Source organism: Plectropomus leopardus, chromosome 23 (genome assembly GCF_008729295.1).
Source record: "Plectropomus leopardus isolate mb chromosome 23, YSFRI_Pleo_2.0, whole genome shotgun sequence".
Lineage (NCBI taxonomy): Eukaryota > Metazoa > Chordata > Actinopteri > Perciformes > Serranidae > Plectropomus > Plectropomus leopardus.
Window position 1 is genome coordinate 20102810 of NC_056485.1, and position 27664 is coordinate 20130473.

Here is a 27664-nt window from a genome sequence, read left to right on the forward strand (position 1 = left end):
AAGTTATCTCTGAAATTACTTCAACTTTGACTTTTGTACTCTAAATGGTGATTTTAAGGTGTTTGAATCTCTTAAAAATAACCATATAATATTCCCATAGTTACTTCAAATGTGACTTTAGTACTCCAAAGTGAATTTACAGCGATTCTAGGTTGTTTACATATCTTTAAATACCTACATAATGTTTCTATACTGACTTATACTTCGATTACCAAACTGAGATTATAGTGAACTTATTGTGTTAATGCCTCTAAAGTTATCTGTAACGTTACACAAACTGTGACTCTCCTACTTTACACTGAGTTTATAGTATTTTAAGGTCTTTGAATCTCTTAAAATGTCCATATTGTATTCCCATAAAAGTGACTGTAGTACTCCAAACTGAATTCACAGTGATTCTAGGTTGTTTACATCTTACATCATCTTAAACTACCCACATAATGTTTCCACAGTGACTTATAATGTGACTTAGTCGTTCTAAACTGAGTATATAGTGATCTGAAGGTCTTTGTCTTTTCAGATGTCCCAATAATATTCTTACAAAGACTCACAATGTGACTTTGAAGCTCTACATTGAGTTTATAATAAACTTGTGGTGTTTAGCATCTCTAAAGTTACTTTTAATGTGACTTTAGGGTTAGGGTTACAGGTAAACATGAAATTTGACTTTGCTGCTCTATATATTGCGTTTATAGTGAACTTCTGGTAGGTACATTACCTTATGTATCCTCACTTTTTGTGTGACGTTGGCACTCATATTGGGTTTATGGTTAACATATGGCGTTAGTATCTCTGTAATATTCATAAAACTACTTATAATGGGACTTTCGCACTTAAAATAGAGTTTATAGAGACCTTATAGCTCTTAAATGTCCCCAAAATACTCTTACAAAGACTTATATTGTGCCTTTGTGACTCTTTATTGAGTACATTGTGACCTACATACATTACTTTATGATATCATTATTCCCTTAGCGACTTATACGATGTGACTTTGTAACTTGATGTTGAGTTTATAGTGAACCTATGCTGTTTATATCTCTGAAGATATTTATGTAATATGTGGCTTTAGTACTCCAGACTGGATTTATAGTTTATGGTGTTTAAAACTCTTAAAATGTCTGTGTGATATTCCTACAGTGACTTGTAATGTGACTTTGCTACTTTATATTGAGTTTATAGTGACATACAATGTATTATTTCGTGATACCAATGCAATATTCTTATAGCGACTTACATTATGTGACTTTGGTATGCCATACCCTGACTTTATAGTGCATTTATGGTGTTCATGAGGGGTCGACAGATTATTGGCTTGGCCAATTTTTCAAGGATAATATTTTTTTTCTTGGATTTTAGTATGTTTCTATAATCTTAGGACATTAGAACATTTACAGCTTTTTTAGGACATTTCTTGGATTTTAGGACGTTTCTATAATTCAGAGTCTTTTCTCTGATTTAGGACATTTCTTGGATTTAAGGATGTATCTGGGAGTTTAGAATATTTCTTTTATATAAGGACATTTCAAGGATTGTAGCATGTTTCTATAATTTGAGGGCATATCTGAGATTTTATTATTTTTCTTAGATTTTAGGACATTTGTAGGATTTTAGGACATTAGGAGCTTAGCAACAACCTTTGTCCAGCATTGCGGGGGATCCTCCACCTGCACTTTTTTGGATAAACAGCCTCTATTTTGATGCTGTTTTATGCACTCTGATACCTTATGTATACTAAAAGTACCAAAATAATACTAGTGTGAATCCCTTTATTTTTTTTGTGAATTGGACGATGTTTGGGGGACCACCTGGCACCCTATCAGGGACAATATTTTCCCATGGGCCATAAGTTGTCGTAAATTCTCCACTATAATATCCATTAATTAAAACTTTGACTGGAACTTTGGTACTCTGTGTAGTTTACACCAACTTTATGGCTTTGACAAACATTACAGTGACCTTACTTACTGTAATGTTCATGTAATATTCCCACAGTGACTCACTGTGTCTGGATGCTAATTTTAGCTTTATTTATAACTCAGTATCTTTATCTGCCTTTATATGAGTTATATTTGGACAGCACTGAGAAGAAACTAGGCGTGCCTGTGATACTCCCTTATTGAGTGACTTTACATTGTTTAATATCTTTTGTTTGACTGTTGTGCACCATATACCTGGTTTAACATTGGATTTGCACAATATTTTAGTGGATTACACTTATTGTTGCTTATGAAATCATTAGACAGACTGTGTTTGTGCCGCCTCGACAAGCTGTGTAGCAGGGTGAGTTATAACCCTCCGCTTAGCCTCCTGTTTGGCCGGCTCTCAGGTGTGTCTACCTGTGGGACTGGCTGCCTGGCTGTCAGCGCACTCGCTCTGCCTGCTCCGCTCTGTCGTCCCAGGTGGGCGGGGCAGAAGTGCTGCTGTCGACGGCTGGTTTAGTCAACACACACACACACACACACACACCTGACACCCAGCAGCAGCTGCTGCAGCGCCGCGGCTGACAGGCGAATCTGTTGTTACCTGCCAAGAAGACTAATGGTGCATTGTGGGATGTGTTGTGTAATAATGCAGAGAATTGATTGATTGAGCGGCGGTGACAGTTGATTTAATTTATTAAGCAAAAGTATATATTGTATTGGCTATGAATCAGGTATTTCAGCCTGCTGATGCTCTCAGTTATTTGTCTGTTAATCTAGATATATAAATATATCATTTACTGATTTTGACCGAGTCTTTATCAAACTCTATTTTAAAACGTGAAACCTTGCAGAGATGTTAGAGGCGGTTATGAAAGGTGAGCAGTGTTGTCGAAGGTTTTGTAAGGTTGCGTTCTGTGAGCGTGTTGGTCGTGTTTCACACTTCAGGCTCTGGCGGTGCCGTGTTACAGGGTTTTAAATAAAATAATAATAAATAAGTCCCTAAGTTATGTTTAGATATTCAGTTCTCATCCTGTTCTGAATTCATTATTTTTCAGTTGTATATATTTAAAAAAGCTATAATATAATAATGGAAAATAACAGATAATAGATATCAATGATCTTTTCAAATGATCTTTGATGCCTTAAAGTCGTGGAAAAATCCTGGAGATTTATTGGTAAAATGTTTATGCGCTCTGTAAACATCTTTATCACTTTGGCTTGTGGTCACTTAAAGCTGTTATCATCAACATTTTTACTTTAACGAGAGATCAGCTGACAACAACAAACCCTCAGTCAGTTATCACCTGACTTTGCCTCGTGTTTACAGAGTGGTTTAGCGTCTTTTTGGCTCATTGTTTTGGTTTTTGGCTGAACTTAGTTTACTAAAATAAATGGACAAAATAAATGGACAGAAAAGGCCAGAGAGATGAACTTTGGACCTCAGAACCACAGAGACGCCTCCATTTTTTTCTTTTTTATCAGTGTTGTTGTGAAAACACAGCACTTCGGAAAATGTTTAATAAAGCCCAGGTGATCTCAGACAGCTGACGATTTTGTGGGTTATTGGCTCATTACAGATGGTGTTCACAGGTTTTCACATCCTCTTTGGAAAAAGAAGAAATAAGCCTTATGTAATTCTGAAACCATGACTCTGTTATTTGCAAAGCTTTCACAGTCTGTTCAGAATAAAACGTTTATTGTTCCGATGTAACATCTGCAGCTTCGGGCAGATTTTTTTGAATCAACTCTTTCAGGGTTGATTCCCACAGTGCAGGGATACGCAACCTGCTTTGCTTAGGGGCCACTGGTGCAACATGACAGGAGGCCAGGGGCCAGTCGCTGCAGCCACATACATGTTTCTAGGATTTTAGGATATATCTCTGATTTTAAGGACATTTCCAGGACTCAAGCAATTTTAGGAGGTTTGTAGGATTTAAAGATATTTCTAGGATTTAAGGACCTTTCTTGGATTTTATGATGCTTCAATTATTTTCTTGACATTTCTAGGATTGTAAGAAGTTTTTTTTTAAATTTTTTGCACATTTCTGGGATTTTAGTCCATTTTTATGATTTTAGGACGATTTTAGGATGTTTAAAGGACTTCAGGGCATTTCTAGGTGTGAAGATGAAGATGTGAGCAGAGCAGTCTCTGATCTCCTTGCTGTGTGAGCCTCAATCACATCTCATCCACTTTATTCTCCCGCGACCTGACATTAGCCAGAAGAAAGCTCGGTAGAGGAACAGCTCTCGCTCCAAGTCAGGTCAGCCTCGCCCTGATGCCGGCTCTCCTCCTCTTTGTCCGGCGCTTTTGGTCTTGTTTCTCCCCTCTGGTCTGACTGGCCGCTCAGCGTATTTCCATTGGTGGGGATCCTCTTGCGGTCTACTGATGTTCATAAGTAATTCTCTCTAAATAGAAAAGTATAGCAAAAAAGTAGCAAGGATTTTGAGGAGCTACAGGCTGCTGCATCAACATGTGCTGTATGTTTCTGTTGTGTATTTATTGATCTAAAAATTGCCATTGTGTGCATGTTGCTTCTGTGCAGTAGCAAAGAAACATAAACCATTATATCTTTGTAATATTATAAGACTGAGTCTTGCTGGTGGATGTTGTGACATTAAGAAACTGTTTGATGACTCTGTCGTTTACAGCTGATCTGGCACAGTTTGATTAGACTTTTATTGCTTAATCGATATACAATGTGCTAATCATGTACGGGAAATCCTGAGAATGACTCCACTGTATCAGGTACAAGGAAACACATTTTTATAGATGCTTATCGTCTAATTGTTAGTTTTACTTTAGTATCTTGAAGGATGTTTTTTTAGATTTTAGGAAGTTTATTGTATTCTAGGGCGTTTTTCTAATTTTAGGACATTTTTATGATTTCAGCATGTTTCTAGGATTTTATGGTATTTCTGGGAATTTACAATGTTTTTTAGATTTTTGGATATGTCTTGGATTTCAGGATGTTTCTAGCATTTTGCAACGTTTCAAGGACTTTAGCATCATTCTAGGATTTTAGGGCATCTCTCATATTATCCGACCTTTTTCGGATTTTTGGACATTTTTATCTCTCAATCGGGGTTGTTGGGGATCCTCCGTCGGCTCTGTTTTTGATAAACAAGCTCTATTTTGATGCTGTTTTATGTACTCTGACACTTTATGTATACTGAAAGTACAAAAACAACTCCAAGTGTGAATCTATTAATTTTTGTAGTGAAATTAAAAAATTTTGGCGGTCCATCTGGCACCCTATTGGGGTCCAGATTTTGTATCACTGAATCAAAAATATGCTAAAATCAGATTGAGTGTAAGGTTTCATGTTTGCTTAAAAAGAAATTTCCAGAGCATCAGAGGATCTAGATTTAAACGTTTCTTTTTTAAAGTCTTTTTTTAGCAACACACAGGCTTCAGAGTTTGTTTATTTGACCTCTGACCTTTTCTTAATGATCACAAAACAGAAAAGAGAGGACTTCCTGTTTCCCTGAGAAGCTGTCACTCCTGCAGGGGATCAATTCTTCAGTTTCAGCCAAACCTTCCTGCGCTCTGAGCTTCCTGTTGTAAATCAGTCTGACTCTGCAGCTCTGACGTGAACAGGTACAGAGCGAGCAGGTTGTTTTCAGACATTTCGGGGAAGCCATCTGCAGGCGTGTCGCCGCAGATGTCCCCAATCAAACACACAGGGAGTGTCTTCTTCTTCTTTGTAATTTCTAGGGCTGCACCTTTTCAGAGCACGCTCAGTCGTGACATAATCACAGGCTCCACCGGACTGAAACCCAAAAGAGGCTTTTCTTGTGTGAGAGTGCGTTATTCTGGGTGTGAAATTATCTGCACTCGGCTGTTTGTAAAGTTTTAGCTGTGGCTGTGAGTCAGTTTTCCTGCGGTCTGAATCACAGTTTTACTCTAATATTTGTTTACGTTCACGTTTTCCTACAGCAGAAGTCACATGGCCTCACAGCCCCGAGTTTTAGGAACACGTCACATTTCACACCTTTGACTCAGACTGGGCAACAAATCATGATCAGGCGGATAAAAATCTCAGTTTCACTCATAATGACAACCTTAGACGTCATTAGCAAATATGGTTTCAAAGAAATTTCCAGATACCAAAGAAAACTGTTGGCTCATAGCATGAATAATGACTGAAAAAGTGATGATTTAGTTTTTGTCAAAGTTACAGATGAAACAATAAGCTGATCATCAGAAATAATCAGAAACTGTTTTCATGATTAACAAATTTCTTAAACTTTTAAAAATCTTGACATTTTAGTTTGATTAAAAAAAAACACGAAAAGAAAAAAAATATGATGAAAACTGACAAAAAAAGTACATCAAAACACATAATTAAAACTCAATACAAAACAAGGAAATCACCAAAAACAAACAAAGGAAAAAAGTAAATGGTAAAAAAAAAACCCAAAACAAGAAAACAACTTGAAAAAAGGGCTTAAAAATATAATAATTTTGTAAAATAATTTTAAACACATAATTTTGATAATTTTCACCATGCTTTTTGAAAAATAATTTAATAAATCTACTAATTTCTTGCAATTTGTGGGACATTTCGTGCCAAGTTTCCTTTTTTTTCTAATAAAAATCACACCATTTTCCAACGTTTTCAGAGCTTTTAAATCCTCATTAAAGCTTCTGAACGCAACACAAGGAAAGCGATGTCAGGTTTGAAAGGGTTTACAATAATAATTTACGGATTTATTGAAAATAAAAAGATTATTTGAGGCTGTTTTAGAGTTCAAAGTGAGTAACAAACATCCACCAAACTGGCTGTACATCGCATTATAAAAAAAGCTTCAGTGTGTTTTGGAAAAGTTGACATGGAAGCGTGACTCAACCGATCATGTCATGTTTTTGACTTTAAACAGAACAGGAAATATAAAAAAGAGTGGCGAGATTTTCACATGGTGCGCCTCTGCAAAGCTCTTTTTTTTGGAGAATGCTGTGTTTGTACTTCCTCCTCCAGCAGCTGTGACCTTTCACCTCTCATACACACTGAGCGTTTTATGTTTGGATATTTGGACTCCACTTGTTAGTAAAAACATGGATCTCTCTCTCTTTTTCACTAAGCCGCACACAGAGTTTCCACAGCGGAGTCCAAGTTTTCCTGAATGCAGCTGAATGTTTGCATGTTCACTTCACTGACCTCTGAAACTCTGCGTCTCTTTCTGTCAGTGCAGCTTTGACCTGAGTCGGCCTCTTATCGCCTGTTTCTCTTATCGACGTTTAACCTGCGGCTGTAAAACTCAGGTGTGCGTCCGCTCTCTTTCACAGCTCCTCTGTTACATTTAAACCTCGTGTCTGCATTTAAACTCAGCCTAAAATGATATAAAATGTTATATAATGAGGCTTGATTTTGGAAATAAGCAATTTTGCACAAAACTGGAGCGAAAAATAAAGAGAGCAATTAAAACAACAAAACGACATATTGTGCACAAAGTAGAGAAGACTTTAATGAGGAAAATTTCCATGTTTCGGGCAAATGGAAATCATCTTGGTCATATATTATCTGATGAATCTTATTGATCTTTACAAAAGTTAATAGGCTGATCAGTGTTTCCCATACATATACTCTTCCTGGGCAGCCTGCCCAGGTAAATTGTGACCCGCCCAGGAGAATAAAATCCGAATTCCACTGTTTTTCCAATCAACGATGCAATTTTACACACAGACCGTCCGCCCTCCAGCCCCACCAGTGTTTCCCATTAATTACAACGAAACGTCCTAAAATCCCAGAAATGTCCTAAAATCCTGCTCATCCAAAAACACTAGAAATGTCATAAAATCCAGAGAAATATGAAATACATATAAAATCCAAGAAATGTCTTAAAATCTCGGCAATGTCCTAAGACACTAGAGGTATTCTAAAATTGGAAAAAAATGTCTTAAAATCCTTGAAACCTCCTGAAATCCTAGAAATGTCCTAAAATTCTACAAATATCCCAAAATACAAGAAATGTCATAAAATCTTAGAATTATGCTAAAATCAAAGAAATGTCTTAAAATCCTACAAATGTCTTAAAGTGTCTTAAAATGCTGGAAACATCCTTAAAATGTCCTAAAATCCTAGAAATGTCTTAAAATCCTACAAACGTCTTAAAATCCTGGAAACATCCTAAAATTCTTAAATGCCCTAAAATCCTAGAAATGTCTTAAAATCCTGGAAATATCCTAAAATCCTTAAAATGTCCTAAAAACCTAGAAATGTCTTAAAATCCTAGAAATGTCCTAAAATCCTTAAAATGACTTAAAATTCCAGAAATGTCCTAAAATTCCTAGAAATGTCCAGCTTGTTCCAGCCTCTGAAATGTGAAGATTTGCTACTTTTCTCAGTTTTATGTTGTTATTAAATTTAATAGATTTGGGTTTACAGCTAATAATCCAACAAAAAAAGCTACTTAAAGACGTCAGTTTGAGCTCATTAATCTTCGTCTGCAGCGCTACATTTAAATGAATATGATTTTAATGCAGTTACTTGACGATGGTGAAAGGGAAGAATACTTTGCATGTATACAAATACATTTGGACAGAAAGGTTTTTGCTCTTGTGTCCCAGTTTGTCTTTATTTTAAGTGATCCTGCTGATTGGTTGGTGATCTAATGGGTTAATGGATGCACAGTGACAACAAAAAATTGTTTCCTGTTTCATAGTTATTTAAGCATTTTCTGGAAGATTTCCGGCTTAAGGATTTATCAGAGTGAGCAACATAATCTAAACACTCTCTTGACATTGTGGTTTTGGTTAAACATTAACGTGAAACACCTTTTTAGAAGTCTAGAAAGTAGGTTTGTTTGCATGTATTTCTCCTTGAATGCCCGAAACTGATAAGCCGAAATTAAAATTCCCAGACAGTCATTGTAAAGACGATATATGACCTGCAGTGAAACATTAACTGTTAAAGATTTTTTACTGTGAAAGATGGTAATTTTTACAGTTTCTGCTCTTCAAGTGCAGAAAAACCGAATGCATCTCCAGGAACAGAGCTGGTCTGTAAAGACTGAGCGACTGTTGAATGTTTAACTTCGTCCTCTGTTGTTTTTTCACCTCGCTGAGACAGAAAGGTCAAAGTTTAACCTCTCAGGGTTTTATAACCCCCCCTCACATGTGCACGCTGTTCTTTTAAAGTTTGCAAAATGAATTTTTTATGTGCTTATTTATATATGTTATATAATAATTTATATACCTTTTTGGGTAGTAAAGTACAGCTGGATATTGTGTTTTGTGTTTATGAAGTTGCACTTTTACTTAAATATGTACCAATAAATATGAAAACACTTCTCTGAATGTACTCTGGGAATTTAAATTAGAAATATTTAACTTTTTCAATGTCGGGATTGGTTATTCACACAGCCGACCTATCCTTATTTTATGTTGGCCGTCACACAGGTGTCGTAAACATGATAAACAGCTGATATTTAGGTTTAATTTAATGCTGCTACCCCAAAAAGTAGAAACTGATTTTTTTCATCTTCATATTAAGATGTTAACATTTTGCACAAATGTGCACACTTTTACTTTAAAAAAAATAAATAAAATAAATTTGGCCAATTTTAGAATATTTTATTTAGACAAAACTGACTATTTTTAGACATTTACCTTTTTTTTTTACACTATTTTTTAGTTAGAAAAACCTGTCTACATAAGTTACCAAAGTAAAAGTATTGTTTTGGTAGCGTATTTGTACTAAAACTTATAACAGTATTTTATTTAGACAAAACTGATTATTTTTAGACATTTACCTTTTTTTTAACCATTTTTTAGTTACAAAAGTAGTTTTGTAGAAAAACCTGTCGTGGTAAGGTACCAAAGTAAAAGTATTGTTTTGGTAGCCTATTTGTACTAAAACTTAAATAGATGCAGTTGGAAAAAAAAGGTTAATTTCTGCTTTTTTTGTGATTGACAGTAAAAAGACAACTGTTTTTTTTCTGTTTTAATAAATGCTGTCCTTCGGGGAAGCACCACTGTTAGTTATCAGCTTTTTATATCATAATTGATATCTTAACAGCCAAGTAGCAGTGTGAGGTTTCATTTTTACAACGAGACAAACACACAGGAGGAGGAAAATCATAAATTATAGCTGAACTGAAGATTCCTTTTTATTAATGATTATATTTTATTTGTTTTTATTTTTTTTAATACATTTATAAATTAATCATTAAGTCTTTTTATATACAGTAATTATATATTTATTTATATAGGTTTTTTAAATTTTATTTTGACAGGTTTATTATATTAATAGTTTTATCAGCTGCTTCTTTTATTTTGCTGTTTGCTTTTAAATCACAATTATAATTTCAATTTCATTATTGATTACATTTTATTTGTTTTTATTTTTTTAAATTTTTCATCAATAAATTTAATCACAACTGTAATACAAACAGAAATATGTGTACAAAAACAATAAAAAACAAAAACAAAACAAATCTCTACTAACTGTAAAACAAACAGAAATATGTGGACAAAAAACAATAATTAAAACAAAACAAAGCCCTACTTACTGCAATACAGACAGAAATATGTGGACAAAAACAATTAAAAAAAACAGCAATAAATGAAAACACAGCCCTACTAACTGTAAAACAAATAGAAATATGTGAAAAAAAGCAATAAACCTTAACGATGTTCAGGGCCGTGAACACCCACACAGGTGATTTGAATACCTGTGACTGATTAGACCTCCTGCTCAGGCTGGATGGATGAACTGTGCTGGGAACTGCATGTTACTTATCAGCTGTAAAAAATGACAGAGGTTATCAGGAGACTGAGACTCTGTCCTCTCCCACACACTCATGAGGTAACCAGAACAGGTGAAATCACCTGGTGCTGTTAAGGTGAGCAAAACAGATATAAAAAATATAAAAGTATGCATTGCCCGGCGCAAGAAGTTACAGAAAATGTATAATTGTCCAGTCCAGTAAAACCTCAGCAGCCTCTCAGTCCACTGAGGTCCTCGCTGAAGAGCCAAACTGCCGTGTGGCTTAAAATAACTGCAGAGCACAACTTTATGTGAATAAAGTTAACCAAAAGACTTATCGGCTGTGTATTTGTACACAGTTTCTGTCAGTCACAACGGCTGATGTGTGTGGTTTTTTGGTCTGCACCATTAGGCGGGACTTTATGTATGATCATTTGTCAGGGCTATTGTACTTACTCTAATTAAAAAAAAAAAATCTGTAAGCAAAAATTTCTGAAATTTAAGTCATAAATTTGTGTAAAAAACTTGGATATTGTTTGAAATTTAAGTTGCAAATTTACAAGTAAAAAAATAATTTAAAAAAAAACAACACAACTTTATTTATTCTTTGAGTGGTAAATGTACAAGAACAAATAAAAAAATGAACAAAAAAAACCCTGAATATTCCCTGAGATTAAAGTGGAAAATTTACAAGAAAAAAAAACCACAAATATCCAAGAAGTTTTTTTTTTGTTTGTTTATTTTCAGAAATTTACAATGGAAATTTAAGACAATTTTCTTGTGTAACTAGCACGGACAAGTAGTCCTTATTTTTATTTATTTTACCTACAATGGCCATAATAAGCCAGGGTAGTTTTGCTTTATTGCTCATAATTTAGGTATTTTTTATCATCACAGAAGAAGAGCATTTGACTAAAAGGTATATCCTTTTAATTCAGTTATTATATCTATTATTTTATTTAAACAAGGGAGCTTAGTTTGTGTGAGCCTAGGAGAGGAGACTTATTTTTTGCTGTTTTTTGGGGTTTTTTTTCCGTTGTGGTGTCTTTCGGCCTGAGAAGTATTTTGCGTAAATAATAATACACAATAAAATACTGCTGTGCATAAAAAGTCACCAAAAATAAAAACTCTCATCCCTAACTGGGAGACATTATACATGTTTTGTTTTTACATGTATTATTTTGGATACATTTTTAATACACTGGTACCAAGTATCACTTTTTTAACATTATAGATTTTTTAAAAAAAAATTATTATTGAGAGAGACATTTTTTATCTCTTTTAATAATAACTTTTATCTCGGCTAAATCTTTGTGAAACTAAAAGCACATTTATTAAGTTTTAAACTTTTGTTTGGATGAAACAGACGGACGCTTTTAATAGAGTGTGTTTTTTGTAAAACTGGTATTGTCATAAGCAGGCTTTTACATTGTTGTGTTGTTAGTTATTTTCTTTTATTTCTCGTCTCTGCGTTTGCTGTCTCATCTCTGCCTCTCCGCCTCTCTGCACAAAGTATCATTAGACGGCAACCACTGTATTTGCTGACAGGGTGTGGCGACGTTGTGGGCACCGTGTGTGTGTGTGTGTGTGTGTGTGCGTGCGTGTGTGTGTGTGTGTGTGTGTGTGTGTGTGTGTGTGTGTGTGTCCATTCCTTTTTTTAGTTCAGAGAGAGGAAATTCAACCAACATCACAGGAATATCATACGCTGCTGTGGGCGTGTTTATTAAACGTTCATCCAAACAATTCTTGGAGTTTAAGGACAAAATGTGAGTGTGTGTCATCGTCTGTGTGTGTGTGTGTGTGTGTGTGTGTGTGTGTGTTTGCATGTGTGTGTGTCTGACTTGCATAACGAGCGCTTGTTGAGGCAGCGATGAAGGCAACACTTAAAACACTCAAATTCTCACCACTGACGGAGCCGCTCTGCTGCCGCTATAAACTAAACAGTTAACAGGGACATGTCGGGCCTAAATATAGTTCTTGATTATAATGTTTAAATCCGCTGCATCGGTTAAAAGTTTCAGAGCTGCAGAATCACTTTCTGCATCAACATCGGTTTTTCTGGTGCTGCGTTCAGACGTCTTTCACGAGGGTTTAAGTATTGAACAAGTATTGAAAACATAAAAGAGAAACTAGCCAAGAAATGTCCCGCAAATGCAAAAATTATTTTTAAAAGCTAATATAAAATGTCAAAATAAATAATAAAATCTGTGCAATGATATTTATTTTTTTAAAAATTAATTTTATTAAAAATATATATATTTTTTATTATATTATATTGATATTAATTATTTAAATTATGTTCTAAAATTTTTATTACCTTTTAAGCATGTTTTTTTGGTAATTTCCTTGTGTGTTTTTTGGTGTTTTTTTATTATTTTTATTTTTTTCTTCTTTTCCTTTTTTTTTTTTTTTTTTTTTGCATTTTCCACAAATGCAAAAAATTAGTTAAAAAATCCACAAAAGCTTATAAAAAATGTGCAGAAAAATTGTGTAACGATATGAATTATTTGATATTAACATTAAAATTATTTTCTAGAAATTGCTTTTTAAGCATGTTGTTCTGGTTATGTCCTTGGCTTTGTGTGTTTTTTTTTTTTTTTTCAATTTTCAGGTAGTTTTCTTGTACTTTTTAACTTTTTCTTTTTAAGTCACTCATTGTATTCTTTCCATGTTTTTAAAAGAAATCGAATAAATTTGCTCAGGTTTCTAAGGGTTAATTGATTTAAATGCCCTTTCCTCTGTCGCCGCCCTCAGAACAAAACGACGATCACATTAAACCCCCAGTGGCTCCTTTTTGGATTTCAGTGTCAGTTTTTTTTGGTCGAAAGCCGGAAGCGGTAAAATCTACAGTGAAATTCACGTTCACGAAGTCTTCGCTCTGACGCGTGTTTCCTGTAAAACTCGCAGCGTTTTACAGCCGCAGCAGCAACAAAGAGCGCCGAGTTTAGGAAACGAACGTAAGGCAGTGGAAAGCCTCAGAGAGATAAGTGTGTGCGTGTGTGTGTGTGTGTGTGTGTGTGTGTGTGTGTGTGTGTGTGTGTGGTCAGGCAGCAGCTGTGTGTGTGTTCAGTTCCTGTTATCTTTAACTGTCATGCTGCTTCCTTCTGTGTTTTTATGGGTTTTGTGTGTGTGTGTGTGTGTGTGTGTATGTGTGTGTGTGTCGCTCTGTGGTGACAACATGGCTGTCGTGTTGCGAAGCCTCGTCTGTGTGTGTGTGTGTGTGTGTGTGTGTGTGTGTGTGTGTGAGAGAGAGGAAATAAGAGTCAAAGTTGCTGGGAAAGTGATGGAAACAACTTTTCTTATGAAACTTTTGTTGACTCTGGACGTGAAAAACGTCTGATTTTTACCCAAATTTCTGTTGTTAGACCGAATTCAGGTTTTTTTTCAGCACGTACTGTTTGTACAGATTCGAAGTTAAACATAATTCGGTTAAATTTGTAATTGTTTAAAATACTTCAGTAATGTTGTATCGTAGCCAGTGTAACTCGTGTTCCTTTCTTCTCATCACTTCTTGTCTCCTTTTTTCTTTTCTCTTCGTTTCTTCCTTTAATCTCTCCTTGTCTCCTTTTCCTTTCTATTTTTGTCTTCTTTCCTTGTCTGCTTCTTTTTTCTCTCCTCTACGTCTCTCCTAGTCTTTTCTCCTTTTTTCTCTTCTTGTCTCCTTTCTTTTTTTCTCTTCACTTCCTCTCTTGTTTTCTTCTCTCCTTTTCTCCTTTTGTCTTCTTTTTGTCTCTCCTCGTCTCTCCTTGTCTCCTTTTGTTTTTTCTCTGTTATTCTACTCCCCTTTTTCTCCTCTCCTCGTCTTCGTTCCTTCTCTCCCCCTCTTCCTTTTTTCTTTCCTCTTCATCTCTTCTTATCTCCTTATCCTTTTCTAATTTTCTCTTCTTTCCTTGTCTCCTTCTTTTTCTCTCCTCATCGTCTCTCCTCTCCTTTTTTATCTCTTCTTCTTCTCTCCTTGTCTCCTCTCCTTGTTTTTCTCTCATCCTCTTCTTTTTTCTCTCCTTGTCTCCTCTCCTTTTTTCTCTTGTCCCCTTCTCTCCTAGTCTCCTCTCCTTTTTTCCTGTCTTCTTCTCTCCTTGTCTCCTGTCCTTTTTCTCTTCTTTTCTTCTCCTTGTCTCCCCTTTTTTCTCTCCTTCTTCTCTCTGTCTTTCCTTTCTTTTTTCTCCTTTTTTCTCTCCTATTTTCTCTCCTTTCTCTTTCCTCTTCACTTCCTCTCTTGTTTTCCTCCTTGTCTCCTCTTTTTTTCTGTTATTCTTCTCCTCTTTTCTCGTCTCCTCGTCTTCGTTCCTCTCCTGGTCTCCTTTTCTTTTTCCTCGTATCTTCTTTTTCTCTGTCTTCTCTCCTCTCTTTTTCTTCACCTCTCCTCCTCTCTCCTTGCCTGTCCAGCAGTTTGTATTGAACCAGATGATAAATAAAGTTGTGTTAAATCTTTTTTCGTCTCCTCTCAGAGTTCTCAGATTGATCCGGAGGAGTTGTTCACGAAATTGGATCGCATCGGAAAAGGATCTTTTGGAGAGGTTTGTGTGTCGTTAATCAGGTTTAATGCCATTATTTTACCGGGTTAATTGTTATGTTATTGGTGTATTTACTGAAGTGTTAACTTTTTAATCTTTTAATCAGGTGTTCAAAGGTATCGATAATCGCACTCAGAGCGTTGTTGCCATAAAGACGATCGATCTGGAGGAGGCGGAGGATGAAATCGAGGACATCCAGCAGGAGATCACAGTTCTCAGTCAGTGCGACAGCCCGTACATCACCAAATATTACGGCTCCTACCTCAAGGTAAGACAGGTGTAATATTTACGCTCGGTCAGACCGACAGGCTTCGTACGGTCATGAAACGCTTAAAACAGTCACGGAATTTGTAAATAACAATTTCCAGGCCTGGAAAAGTCAGGGAATTTTGTTTCACGAACATTTAAAATGGCACATGGTGAGTTAAAGGACCATCAAAAATGTGAAAATTAAGTGATAATTTTTGTTTTCACTGTTTCTAAATATATATATATATATAAATTATAAATTATGTAATTCTTAATGATTTTTGAAGGAAAAAATCTGCGAGCCTGCAGGTTTGGAAGGCATGTTTTCTTTAAAAATAACCAAAAATATTTCTAAGAAAAATATTCATATATTCATTGCAATAATTTAAATTTAAGAAAAAAATATATAAATTGTTTTCTTTAAAAATTCCCTCAATTAGAAAAGGTGCCTTTATTTTCTAAACAAAAAAAATTAAAGAAAAAATATCACATTTTTTTTAAATAGCAAAAATTTTAAATAAAATAAAGTATCACCCCAACTTTTTAAAAGAAATAAGTAATCACCAGTTTTTTTCCTTTAAAATTGCATTTTTTTAAAAAAATTTGCCAATTTTTTTTTAACAGAAACATGCCTTCCAAACCTTCATGTCTTCTTTAGAAAATGTTAGGAAAATAAATACAAAATAGTCACGTAAAGTTCAATGCCCCTCTCGTAAAGACAAAATAAAAACCGTATGTCGTGCCCCCCCCCCCCCCCCCCCCCAGATAATGAACAGTCCCTATATTATATATAATTATTCAGTCCTAATCCTGTTCTGAAGTCTTCTTTTTTTAATACTATAAAAAAAGTATCATGATAAAGAACTAATAAGAAGTACTGATGGTCTTTGAAATTTGCCTCAAGGTCCTGGAAGAGTCCTGGAAATTTATTGGTAAAATATATGTCTGAACCTTGAACTGATCATTTTATGGCACAAAACAGAAAGAAGAAGATTGTTCTTTTAGAGGAAACTGTGCTGAAAATCACTGCGTCTCTTTTTGGTGTCTCCAGCTCCTCGTTTGTTTACGCTCATTAAATCAAAGTTAATAACACTTAATCAAAGGATAAATATTACGGTTTTTAAAGGCTATAGCCTGTATAATCTGATTAATTCATTATCTTTAACTGCTGTCAGTTGAGAAAATATCGTCTTTGTTTTTCAGGGCAGTAAACTATGGATCATCATGGAGTATCTGGGTGGAGGTTCAGCGCTCGACTTGGTGAGTGACATTTATTTCTAATTCAGTAAAATTTGAAATAAAAGATCACGCGTGACGTTGAAAAAATGTCATAAATTTTAGCATTTACTCTGAATTCTGAGTTAAACACAAAAAAAGTGATCCTCACTGTGGTAACTTTATTTTTATTTATTTATTCATTTTTTTTCTGATTAAGTTTGATATTCTGCTACATATGTGTGATGACTTTTATTCATAATAATTCAAATTTGTGTCCAAATAAATCCACCATAAAAACAAACAAAATAAAGACAGAAGTGCTCTTCTGTTTGCTGAGGCGAAAATTGTCGACCCATGAGGAAGAAAGGAGGAAGAAATACAGAATTAAATGAAAAATAAATGCAGCAGATGAATGATTTCTTTGATTGCCTAATTATCCTTTGTTGTATCTTGTCTTCAGTGAAACCAAACAGGGCGTGTTTGAGTTCTGCGTAAAGCCTCTGGCATGTCAAGTGAGTGTTTTATATCTGTGTCATCACCTGTGTGTGTGTGTGTGTGTGTGTGTGTGTGTGTGTGTGTGTGTGTGTGTGTGTGTGTGTGTGTGTGTGTGCGTGTAGCTGCGGGCGGGTCCGTTCGATGAGTCTCAGATCGCCACAATGCTGAAGGAGATCCTGAAGGGACTCGACTACCTGCACTCTGAGAAAAAGATCCACAGAGACATTAAAGGTGAGAATCAGCTGGTTATAATAATATTTCAGAGGTTTTAATAATATTAATAATAAGAAGAATGATAACAACAAAAACAAGAATACAAGTAAATTTCTAATAATTAAAAAATAACAATAAAAATAAAAATATCAAAATAATAATAATAATAATAATTTAAATAATAGTAATAATTAAGAATAATAATACAAATAAAATAAAAAAAATCATTAAAAAAAAATCAAAATTGCTGCTGCAGAGGTCGAGATGTCCTGACTTTTAGTATTACTTTTAGTGCCGACGAAGCACTAAAAACACTACATTTCCCATAATGCAACGTAAAAGCATCTGTCATTAGACCCTCACTGACATTATTATGCCATTAAAAAAAATTATATTATACAAGCTGAGATACTCGTGGTGATCAACACGTTCTCAACACAAGTCGTGACATGTTGCCGCTTTTCATGGAATTTGGCGTCTATATGTTACGCCTTAGGTGTCCTTCTGTGTCTGCTGTTGATGCTGCGGGATGATTGCATGAAAGTCCGGGGTTTGTTTGATCAATCCACCGCCGCTCCCCTTCCCGCCCGATAGGAACAGTATATAATGTGATTACCAGCATTGTTTCAACCTGACGCTGTCCAGCGGCGTGTCATGCTGCCGTGACGGGTTTCGTCCAGGCTTGATGTCACCTGTCAGCATATCATATGGTCGCATCAGGTGCTGTCCTGCAGCGAATAATAAAATAGCGAATGGTGTTGTTTGGCTGCGTTCTCAGCTGACGACGTCCAGCGGCGTATCATGCAGACAGGAAAGGCAGCGTTTTCTGCCTTCTGCCAGAATCACTGCATAAGCGGCGATATTTGTAGACTTCAGAATGAGGACGAGCTGGATAGATACAACGTGAATGATTCGCCATCACTTTCACAATTATCAAGTGATTATGTAATTGTTTATTAACCCTTTGAAACCTGGATTTACATCTGTTTTTTTGTGCTACATTCAGACGTCTTTCACAAATATTTAAACCGCTGAAGCGTGAGCAGATTAGTTCAACTTCTTTAAAAATAAAAAAAAAAAATAAGGGAAAAATGTTCAGAAAACTGTAGTTCTGATTATTATAATTATATTTAAAATTATGTAACAGAGAGAAAATGAAATTTGAAATTTTACGATTATCATTGTTTTAATTTTTTTTTTTCCTCCCCTTCATTTCCTTGTTTGTCTTTTTTTCCAGGTAATTTTCTTGTAACTTTTTACAGATTTTTTACTGTTTTGGGGGTAATTTCTTGTTATAATAATATAATATATATAATATTATATTATAATATTTTTTTTTTTTCTATATTGCTATACACAAATTATTTTGTTTTTAGTTTTTTTCTAAAACTTTACACACTGTGTAGTTATTTCCTGTGATGTGTAAACTCACTTTTACACTTTTACAACATCCATTTTCACTGCAGAAAAGTGATCCAAACTGCCAAAATTCCCAAATTTAAAACTATCGAGTTTGTACAATTCTGACTTTGGTGCCTCCTAGTGGTAGAAAAAAACATTAAAGTAAAGAAAAACTTTACTGTACCTGTACAAACCAACACTTTAATATTTAGAATAATTTTAAAGATGCTTTCCCACAGTTAGGATCTTTGAATTAGTTTTTCTTTTTTACTTGAAGTTCGATTTTATCTTCTTTATTTGCATTCATCGGTAATGGTTTGGAGCAAACATAACTATAAGAAAAAAGTCTTATTGTATGTAATAATTATGATATAACTCTCCACAGCTGCCAACGTGCTGCTGTCGGAGCACGGTCAGGTGAAGCTGGCGGACTTCGGGGTGGCCGGTCAGCTGACAGACACGCAGATAAAGAGGGAAACCTTCGTGGGAACGCCGTTCTGGATGGCTCCCGAGGTCATCCAGCAGTCCGCCTACGATTCCAAGGTAACACACCTGTTATCACGAGGGTTAGGTACGACCATTTCTAGTTTTATAGTTTTCTGGCTGTAATAAATGGTGAAATTTTTGGTCAGTTTTAAAGAAACAAATCACTCAAAATTAAAAAAATATATGTATTATTATTATTTTTAATTTTTTAAAAATGACAAAAAAATTAACAATAAAAACACCACTTAAAAAAGTAAAATTGACAAAAAGGTTTTAAAGAAAAAAGAAATTGCCAAAAAAAAATTTCTTTAAAATTGCCAAATGCTTTTCAAGTAAACAAATAGCCTGTTTTTTAAAAGATTTGTTTATTTCAAAAATCACAAACAAAACTGAAAAGAAAAAGTAGCTTTTTTTCTTTTAAAATAGCAAAAGAATTAAAGAAAAGAACATTTTTAAATAAAAAAAGCTCACCAACATTTTGACTTTGAAATTGCCAAAATGTTTTTGAAATATGTTTTCTGTAAAAATCACATAAAATAAAGAAAAAATAGCCAATTTTTTTTTACTTAAAAATTGCCCAAAAATTTTTTACATGAAAAAAAAAAATGTTGAAGAAAAAAATAAAAGATATATATAAAAATTTTTTTGAGGAAAATATGTTTTCTTTAAAAATAATGAAAAATAAAATCACCAGTTTTTTTTTTACAAATTTTATTTAAAAAAATTTTATAAATAATAATTAAAAGATAATAATAATAATAATAAAATAATAATAAAAAAAAAAAAACGGCAAAATTCACGTCCAGCGCCTCGTTGTGCAGGGATTACAGGGCGGGTAAATATGCCGCAGAAAACCAGCCTCAGAAAAAAAACTCTTTGATGTTATTGTCTGTTAAATCGCTCCCACAAACTCTGATCGTCCACAAACTTACAGCTGAGAAACTCTGACTCGGCGCTAAAGGCCTCCGGGCTCCGCGTTTCTTCACACTCTGCTCTCAGAGAGGTTTGAGGTCTGTTTCTTTAACTTTGTCTTTGAAAAATCCAAAAACACGAGTAAAAGTGTGATGAATGGATTAAACTGTTCTGTTCAGCACCTGTGCTGCTGTGACATGTGAGGTCCCCCCCGAGGATAAATAAAGTTTTATCAAACACACTCAGAAAACACACACACACACACACACACACACACACACACACACACACACACACACACACTCACACACACATGTGTTGTTAAAAACTCACACACTTGAATATTCAAAAGGTTGTGTGAGACTCCTCTGTTGCTTTTAAAAAGCACCATGTTTTTGTCTGTTGCCGTGGCAACCTCCGCCACGTGGAATATTGTTGTTTAAGGCCCCTGAGATCGTTTGCATTTTTTCCACCGTGTTTTATTTGCATTTAAAGAAAAATAAGTAAGAAAAACTACGATTTCTACTCGTTATTTGATGTTTTACCTTAATTATATCATATGAATGTCGTAATATAGAGCAGGGACACAACTTGTTTTGCTCGGGGGCCACTTTTGAAAAATGACAGGAGGTCAGGGGCCAATCACAGCAGCCCCATACGTTCTATAGGATTTTAGGACATTTATTTTGGATTTCAAGGGTGTCAGATGTTTCCAGGATTTTAGAACATTTATAGGACTATAGGACATCTCTAGTATTTTAGGATATGTGGTGTATTTTAAGACTTTTGAAGATTTCAGGACGTTTCTTGGATGTTTGGGACATTTCTAGGATTTCTGACATTTCAAGGATTTCTGAGTTTTCTAGGACTATAGGACATGTCTTGGATTTCAGGACATTTCAGGGACTTTAGGATATTTCTATGATTTTGAGACATTTCTAGGGTTTTAGGACATTTTTTTCATTTTAGTACCTTGCTAGGATTTTAGGACTTTTCTAAGATGTTGGCTGCTTCTATGATTTTAGGACATTAGGGTCTGAGCTGGACCTCTGTCGGGGGGTGTGGGCTCTATTTTGATGCTTTTTAATGCACTTTGGCACCTTATGGATACTAAAAGTGTGAATCACTTTGTTTTTATTGAAAATTAGAAAATGGTTGGGGGGCCACCTGGCACCTTATTGGGGCCCTGTATGTTGTGTGATTCAAATCTCAACCCTCAGCTCTCCTCATCGTGCTTTTGTTGTGGAGGGATTCCCTCGTCTTTGAAAAGTAAACACTCGAGCATTCAGCGCTGCACCTGCTGCACACACACACACACACACACACACACACACACACACACACACACACACACACACACAAGTCAAAAGGACGGCTCAGATCGTTGGATGTGATACCCAATAACAAAGTAAACAAAAATCTTTTTATGAAATTACAAAACGAGGTGACGTCTGCTGACCTTCTTCTGTCTTTGTTTTTGTCAATACACATCTGAGAAAGATGTGTGTGTGTGTGTGTGTGTGTGTGTGTGTGTGTGTGTGTGTGTGTGTGGGGGGGTTTGGCATGTTTTGGAAATAAGGAAAATCCATTAGGGTGTGTGTACTCTGTCAGTCTGCTGATGTGGTTTGATTTGTGTGTGTGTGTGTGTGTGTGTGTGTGTGTGTGTTTATAGTGAGTTATCAGCTGAAATGCCTAATCAACAAATGTACGTTCATCGTCTCCTGAAGTTGCAGCTGAATTATGAAAAATTGAAGCTTGAATTTTAAAGACAAACAAACAGATAATGGAAAAGACCAAACTCTGGCTGTGCTGTCGGAGCGGGACACACTGCGCCTGTTTTTGTCTCTTTTTTGATGTTGGTTGTGTCTCTTTGAGGTTATTTGTCTTTTTGGTCTTTTTATTAGTTAAATTTGTGTCGTTTTTATTGTTTTGTGACCTTTTCAGGTAATTTTCTGTCTTTTTAGGTCGGTTGTGCTTTTCAAAAATGATGTGTGTTTTTTTCTGATTTTTTTTCAGGTATTTTTTGTCTTTTTTGTTCCTTTTTGGTAGTTATATATCTTTTTGGTCGTTTTTTTAAAATGTAGGTAATTTTGTGTCTTTCATTGTTTCGCAACTTTATTCACGACAAATTTGTGTGTTTTCTGGTCTGTTTTTCCTTCTTTGAGGTAGTTTTCTTTTTGGCAATTTTTTAAAGCTAATTTGATGTCTTTTTGGTTGTTTTTTGTTTCTTTTAAGCTAGTTATGGGCCTTTTTTGAGGTCTGATGTGTGTCATTATGAAGGTGTGTGTGTGTGTGTGTGTGTGTGTGTGTGTGTGTGTGTGTGTGTGTGTGTGTGTGTGTGTTGTTTTCCTGCTACAGACCGCCATATGTTCAGTGTGTTACAGTAATGGAGCCGACTTAACAGTCAAACGGTGACCGAGCATCATGTTGTAATGTGACCCTGAGTGTGTGTGTGTGTGTGTGTATGTATGTGTGTGTGTGTGTGTGTGTGTGTGTGTGTGTGTGTGTGTGTGTGTGTGTGTGTGTGATAACGTCTGCTCCTTACTTGCCACATGTCACATGTCACTGGAGCAAGTTGAAACGACGTGACATTCAGCCTGTGTGCAACTTCTGTGTGTGTGTGTGTGTTTACAATTGTGTGTGTGTGTGTGTGTGTGTTGAGTGTGTGTTGACATATGGTTAGTGGGTGCTGAAAACTCAGCCACACAACTTTAATCCACAAACCACCTGACAGTGTTTGTGATCCTGTATAATTAGCTGTGTAAACTCGTTCGCTTGTTTCACTTCGTGTTAGAAGTAAACAGCAAAGTGAAGCTGAACTGATAATAAATAAACAAAAGCACCAGGATTCATACACAATTTTACCAACTAATTTCCATGACTTTTTCCAAAAAGACAAATATTAGAGACCAGGGGAAAAAAATATTATTATAACTTTTATTTTTGGCTATTGTTTTGCTTTTTTGGCATTTTTTTGGCAAGTTTTGTTGAATTTTTTAAAAGAAAACTTGCATTCAAAACCCTTAAACCTGCAGTTTATTACAGCCAGAAATTGGGAAAGCAGAAACCGTCTGTGTTGAAACAAAAGGGCCCAGGGGTTTGGAAGTTTTTTTTTTTTTTTCTAAATAATTTTTAAAAAGTTGCTTTTTATTTATTTATTTATTTTATTTATTTATTAACATTTTTCTTTAAATGTGTCTTTTATTTTGGATAATTTCTTCTTTTTGTGATTTATTTGATATATTATTCTTTAATTTTTTTTGGCCATTAAAAATATTTATTGATTTTCTTGCCAACTTTTTAAAGAAAACATACCTTCCATACCTTGAGCGTATTTTCTTTAAAAAAAAAAAAAAAGTTGCTTTTTAAAAAAAAAAAAAAAAAATTTACATTTTCCTTTAAAACTTTGGGTAATTTAAAGAAGAAAAAAAATCTACCCATAAAAAATAACTTTAGTTAGTTATGCATTTATTCATTTATTTGCCAACTTTAAAAGAAAAAACTTCCAAACAGCAGACCTGTCAAAAATCGCCAAAATGACACCTTGACCAGAGTAAACTTTTTCTCTGTAAAAGACAGTCGTAGGAAACTCTACTCGAGCACTGACCCCCTTTACTCGTGTCATCTTTAACTCTGACTCTGTGTCTCTGCAGGCCGACATCTGGTCGCTCGGCATCACGGCCATCGAGCTCGCCAAGGGCGAACCTCCGCACTCAGAGCTGCATCCGATGCGAGTGCTGTTCCACATCCCCAAGTCGCCCGCTCCGCAGCTGGAGGGAGATTTCTCCAAGAGCTTCAAAGACTTCACAGAGTCCTGCCTCAACAAGGACCCCACCTTCGTAAGACACACACACACACACACACACACACACACACACACACACACACACTCGTCCTAATAACGGCTTTTATCTGTTATGAAAAACTTTATGTGATGGAGACAGAAGAGACATAATTGACTGTGTCCCACATCACACCTCGAAAAGACAAGTCCGCCCCCTGGTGGACCAACAGCTCCTCTTCTTCCTCTCTCTTATTTTTTTCTCCCTCTCCTCCAGAAATCAACAAGTACAAATTCAAATGTGCAATGATGATGCAAAAAATTACCAAAAAATTGTTTAAAAGAAAGAAAGAAAGAAAAAAATCCCTTAAATTGGTATTTATTTTGTGTTGTTTTTGTTTTTCTCATCTACTGAGGCTTCATAGTCTGCTGTTGTGTAATGATATTATAATGAAATAAATTTTTGGTCATTTTTGGAAACAGGTTTAGAAGGCATTTTTTTTTCTTTAAATTCTTCTATTTTAAAAAGGGTATTTTTGGTATTTTAGCAAAGGTTCATTTTTTTTTTCTTTAAAGGTTATGCCATTTTTTGAAATCTAAAATTTCTGACATTTTTTTTTTTCTTTTTGAATGACATGTTTTCTTTTAAAATTTCCAAAATTATACCTCTTATTGTTGGATTTTCAAAAATTCCAAAAATCCCCAAACACATTATTTGGGATGCTGAAATTGTATTTTAATGGAGTTCATAAAAACAAAAACAAGCAAAAAAAAAAGAAAAACACCAGGCAAGTGGAGCTTGAAAAAATATTGTTTTGGGTCCTTGAAAAGTCATGGAAAATTATGAAATTTTTCCATGACTTGTGCGAGAATCCTTTTATTTTAACAATATTTTTATTGTAGTTTTGGCAACACAAAGAAGTGCAGAAAAATTGCACATCAACATACAAATAAGAGATAAGATTAACAGACAACAGCAAAACAAAACAGACAAAACATAAAATCAGTAAATACACGAAGAACGACAATAACAGTAATTAATAATAATAACAGTTTTAAAAATAATACTAAATAAAAAAAAACTTGTAGTCGACGATAAGACATTAAACTTCTCCTCTTGGTGCAGCGTCCGACAGCCAAAGAGCTCCTCAAACACAAGTTCATCGTCAAACACTGTAAGAAGACGTCGTACCTCAGCGAGCTCATCGACAGGTACAGGAGGTGGAAAGCTGAGGGCCACAGCGACAGCAGCTCCGAGGACTCAGACAGGTAATCTGATTACTTTTGCTTCTGTTTTAAAAACCCTGCAGAGAAGCTCAGTTGAGTTTCAGCACTCTGAGAGTAACATGAGTGTTTTCTGTGTGTGTGTGTGTGTGTGTGTGTGTGTGTGTGTGTGTGTAAAGTGAGTCCAGTAATAAGGAGAACAGCGAGTCTCCGCCGTGGTCCTTCACCACCGTCCGCAAGAAGAAGACGGAGGGCAGGAAGGTCCTCAATGGAACGGTCAGTAACAGTAATACAGTGTGTGTGTGTGTGTGTGTGTGTGTGTGTGTGTGTGTGTGTGTGTGTGTGTGTGTGTCTAAGCCTTCAAATGTGTCACCTCAATGTGTGTGAAAGAGAAATGCTCAAATATCAGACTGTAAGCCTTCAAATGACACCATTTTACAGAAAATAAAGCAATAATAAAATAATAATAATAAAAAAAAGCATTTCTTTTAGTTTGCGTGATGAATTGACTCTTTGAAACCCAAATTAATTGGTTTGATTTCTGTAAAGAAAAAAAATTAAACAACCCCTAAATTATCAGGAATTAGGTTAAAAAATGACAAGAAAATTACTTGAAAATGTTTGAAAAAAACCAAGGAAAATCAAAAACAAACAAGAAAACTATCTAAAAAAATAGCAAAGAAATGGTAAATCAAAAAATAAGGAAATAGCATGAAAGAAATAGAAAAAAAAGGAAATCAAAAACAAACGAGGAAATCACATGATAAATAGCAACACTAAAGGAAAATCAAAAAAATAATGAAATGACCTGAAAAATAGCAAAAAAGAGAAATATAAAAAAACATAGCTTGAAAAATAGAAAAAAAGAAAAAATAGCCAAAGTCAAAAACAGACAAGGAAATGACCTGAAAAAAGTGTTTAAAAAAATTATTATAATTCTGTCACAAAATATTAAATACAAAAATCTGATAAGGTGTTTCATGGACATTTTTCCTCAGTTTTTTTTTTTAAATATTTTTTTCTAAAATTTATTGAATTTATTGAAATTTGTGGGACATTTCTTGCCAATTGTCTTTTTCTCTGTGTTTCTTCAGATTTGTATTTAATTTAATTTAATCTGATTTAATTTAATTTAATCTACAACAAATTACCTTGTTTTTCAAACTTTATCCTCCTCCTCTTCCTCTTCTCTTTAGGGTCAAGATCAGCTGAGTAAATCTGCCAGTCTGACAACAGTCATCTCTCCTGTCTTCACTGAGGTTAGTGTACACACACTTCAGTCAAAGAAACATGCATCCATCCATTTCGTTCTGGGTAACGTTCACAGGACATTTCATTTCTGTTGACTTACACTGTGAAAACACGTCTTTTTTGAGCATTAGGATTTAGGCTTTTCTGTCCGATAACATTAGGAAAGTCTAGAAGAGATGCGAGATTAAATCTTTTTTTTTTTTTCATCCCCGTTGAAGTTAGCAGAGTGCTAAAGTAGAATTACCGGGCGCCAATAGTCCAGGTAATTTCATACGCGTCAGTTGAACGATTTTGGCCTCGTGCACCACTGAGCGACTTTCATAGGAATGAACGGGGTCCCTTCTCCATTTCTCAACCAGATGGCAGAAATTTTCTGATTATCTTTTTCTTGTAGTTGAAGCAGCAGCACAAGGAGCACTCTGAGCAGCGATTGGCCATCGAGGAGTTGGAACGCAACATCCGATTGGCTGAAGAGGTCTGTCCAGGCATCACGGACAGGATGGTCACACACATTATTGCCAGGTACCAGAAGTACGTCTTTTCTTGTAATTGTATTTTTTTTTTTTTTTACTTTTTGTAAAAATTATTTTTTTTTCTTTATATTTTATGTCTTAACCATTTGGAACTTGGGAATTTTTGCTTAATTTCTTTCAAAAACATTGGAAAAAGGCAGTAAGCAACTTGAGAAGAAAGAAATAGTGCAAAAATTAACGAGAAAAAAAAGTACAAGAGCATTTCCTGAAAATTGATCACTTCATTACTAATTTTCTTATAATTGTACATTTTTTTTATTTTGTAAAAAATATTTTTTCTTTACATTTTATGTGTTAAACATTTGGAATTTGGGAAAATTGGCTTAATTTCTGTCAAAAATATTGGAAGAAGGCAGTTAGCAACTTCAATTAATTAACAAGAATTTCTTGAAAAAAAAAAAAAGTACATGAAAATTCACAAAAAAATGGTACAAGTGAAATAAAAAAAACTGAAAAAGGAAAGTGAAACCACAAAAACATAAAAACTTAAAGAGACTTGAAAATAGTACTTAAATAATAATAATAATTCTGAAACAATATTTTCAATGTAAAGTTATGATTAAAAAAACGATTATTGTTATTATTATTATTATTATTATTAATTATTAATTATTTTTATTTTTCAATAAATTTCTAAATCTGCTCATTTCTTGCAATTTTTGAGACTTGTCTTGCCAAGGTGCTCATTTTTTTTTTTTTTTTTTGGTTTGTTTTCGGAAGTAATTAAAACTTTTTTTTCTGGGTTCAAAGGTTT

At 34.7% G+C, this 27664-nt stretch overlaps 1 protein-coding gene across 1 annotated transcript in view; it reads left to right on the forward strand.

Moving 5' to 3' along the window:
* The window catches only part of stk26 (serine/threonine protein kinase 26), a 28888-nt gene that overhangs the window by 789 nt on the left and 435 nt on the right, over positions 1-27664 (forward strand). The window contains exons 2-11 of the mRNA XM_042512262.1: positions 15082-15150; positions 15254-15415; positions 16600-16656; positions 17232-17340; positions 19109-19266; positions 23775-23960; positions 25029-25171; positions 25306-25402; positions 26323-26385; positions 26772-26899. Of these exons, the coding sequence (XP_042368196.1) occupies positions 15082-15150; positions 15254-15415; positions 16600-16656; positions 17232-17340; positions 19109-19266; positions 23775-23960; positions 25029-25171; positions 25306-25402; positions 26323-26385; positions 26772-26899 (1172 nt within the window). The remainder of the gene's footprint in view (positions 1-15081; positions 15151-15253; positions 15416-16599; positions 16657-17231; positions 17341-19108; positions 19267-23774; positions 23961-25028; positions 25172-25305; positions 25403-26322; positions 26386-26771; positions 26900-27664) is intronic.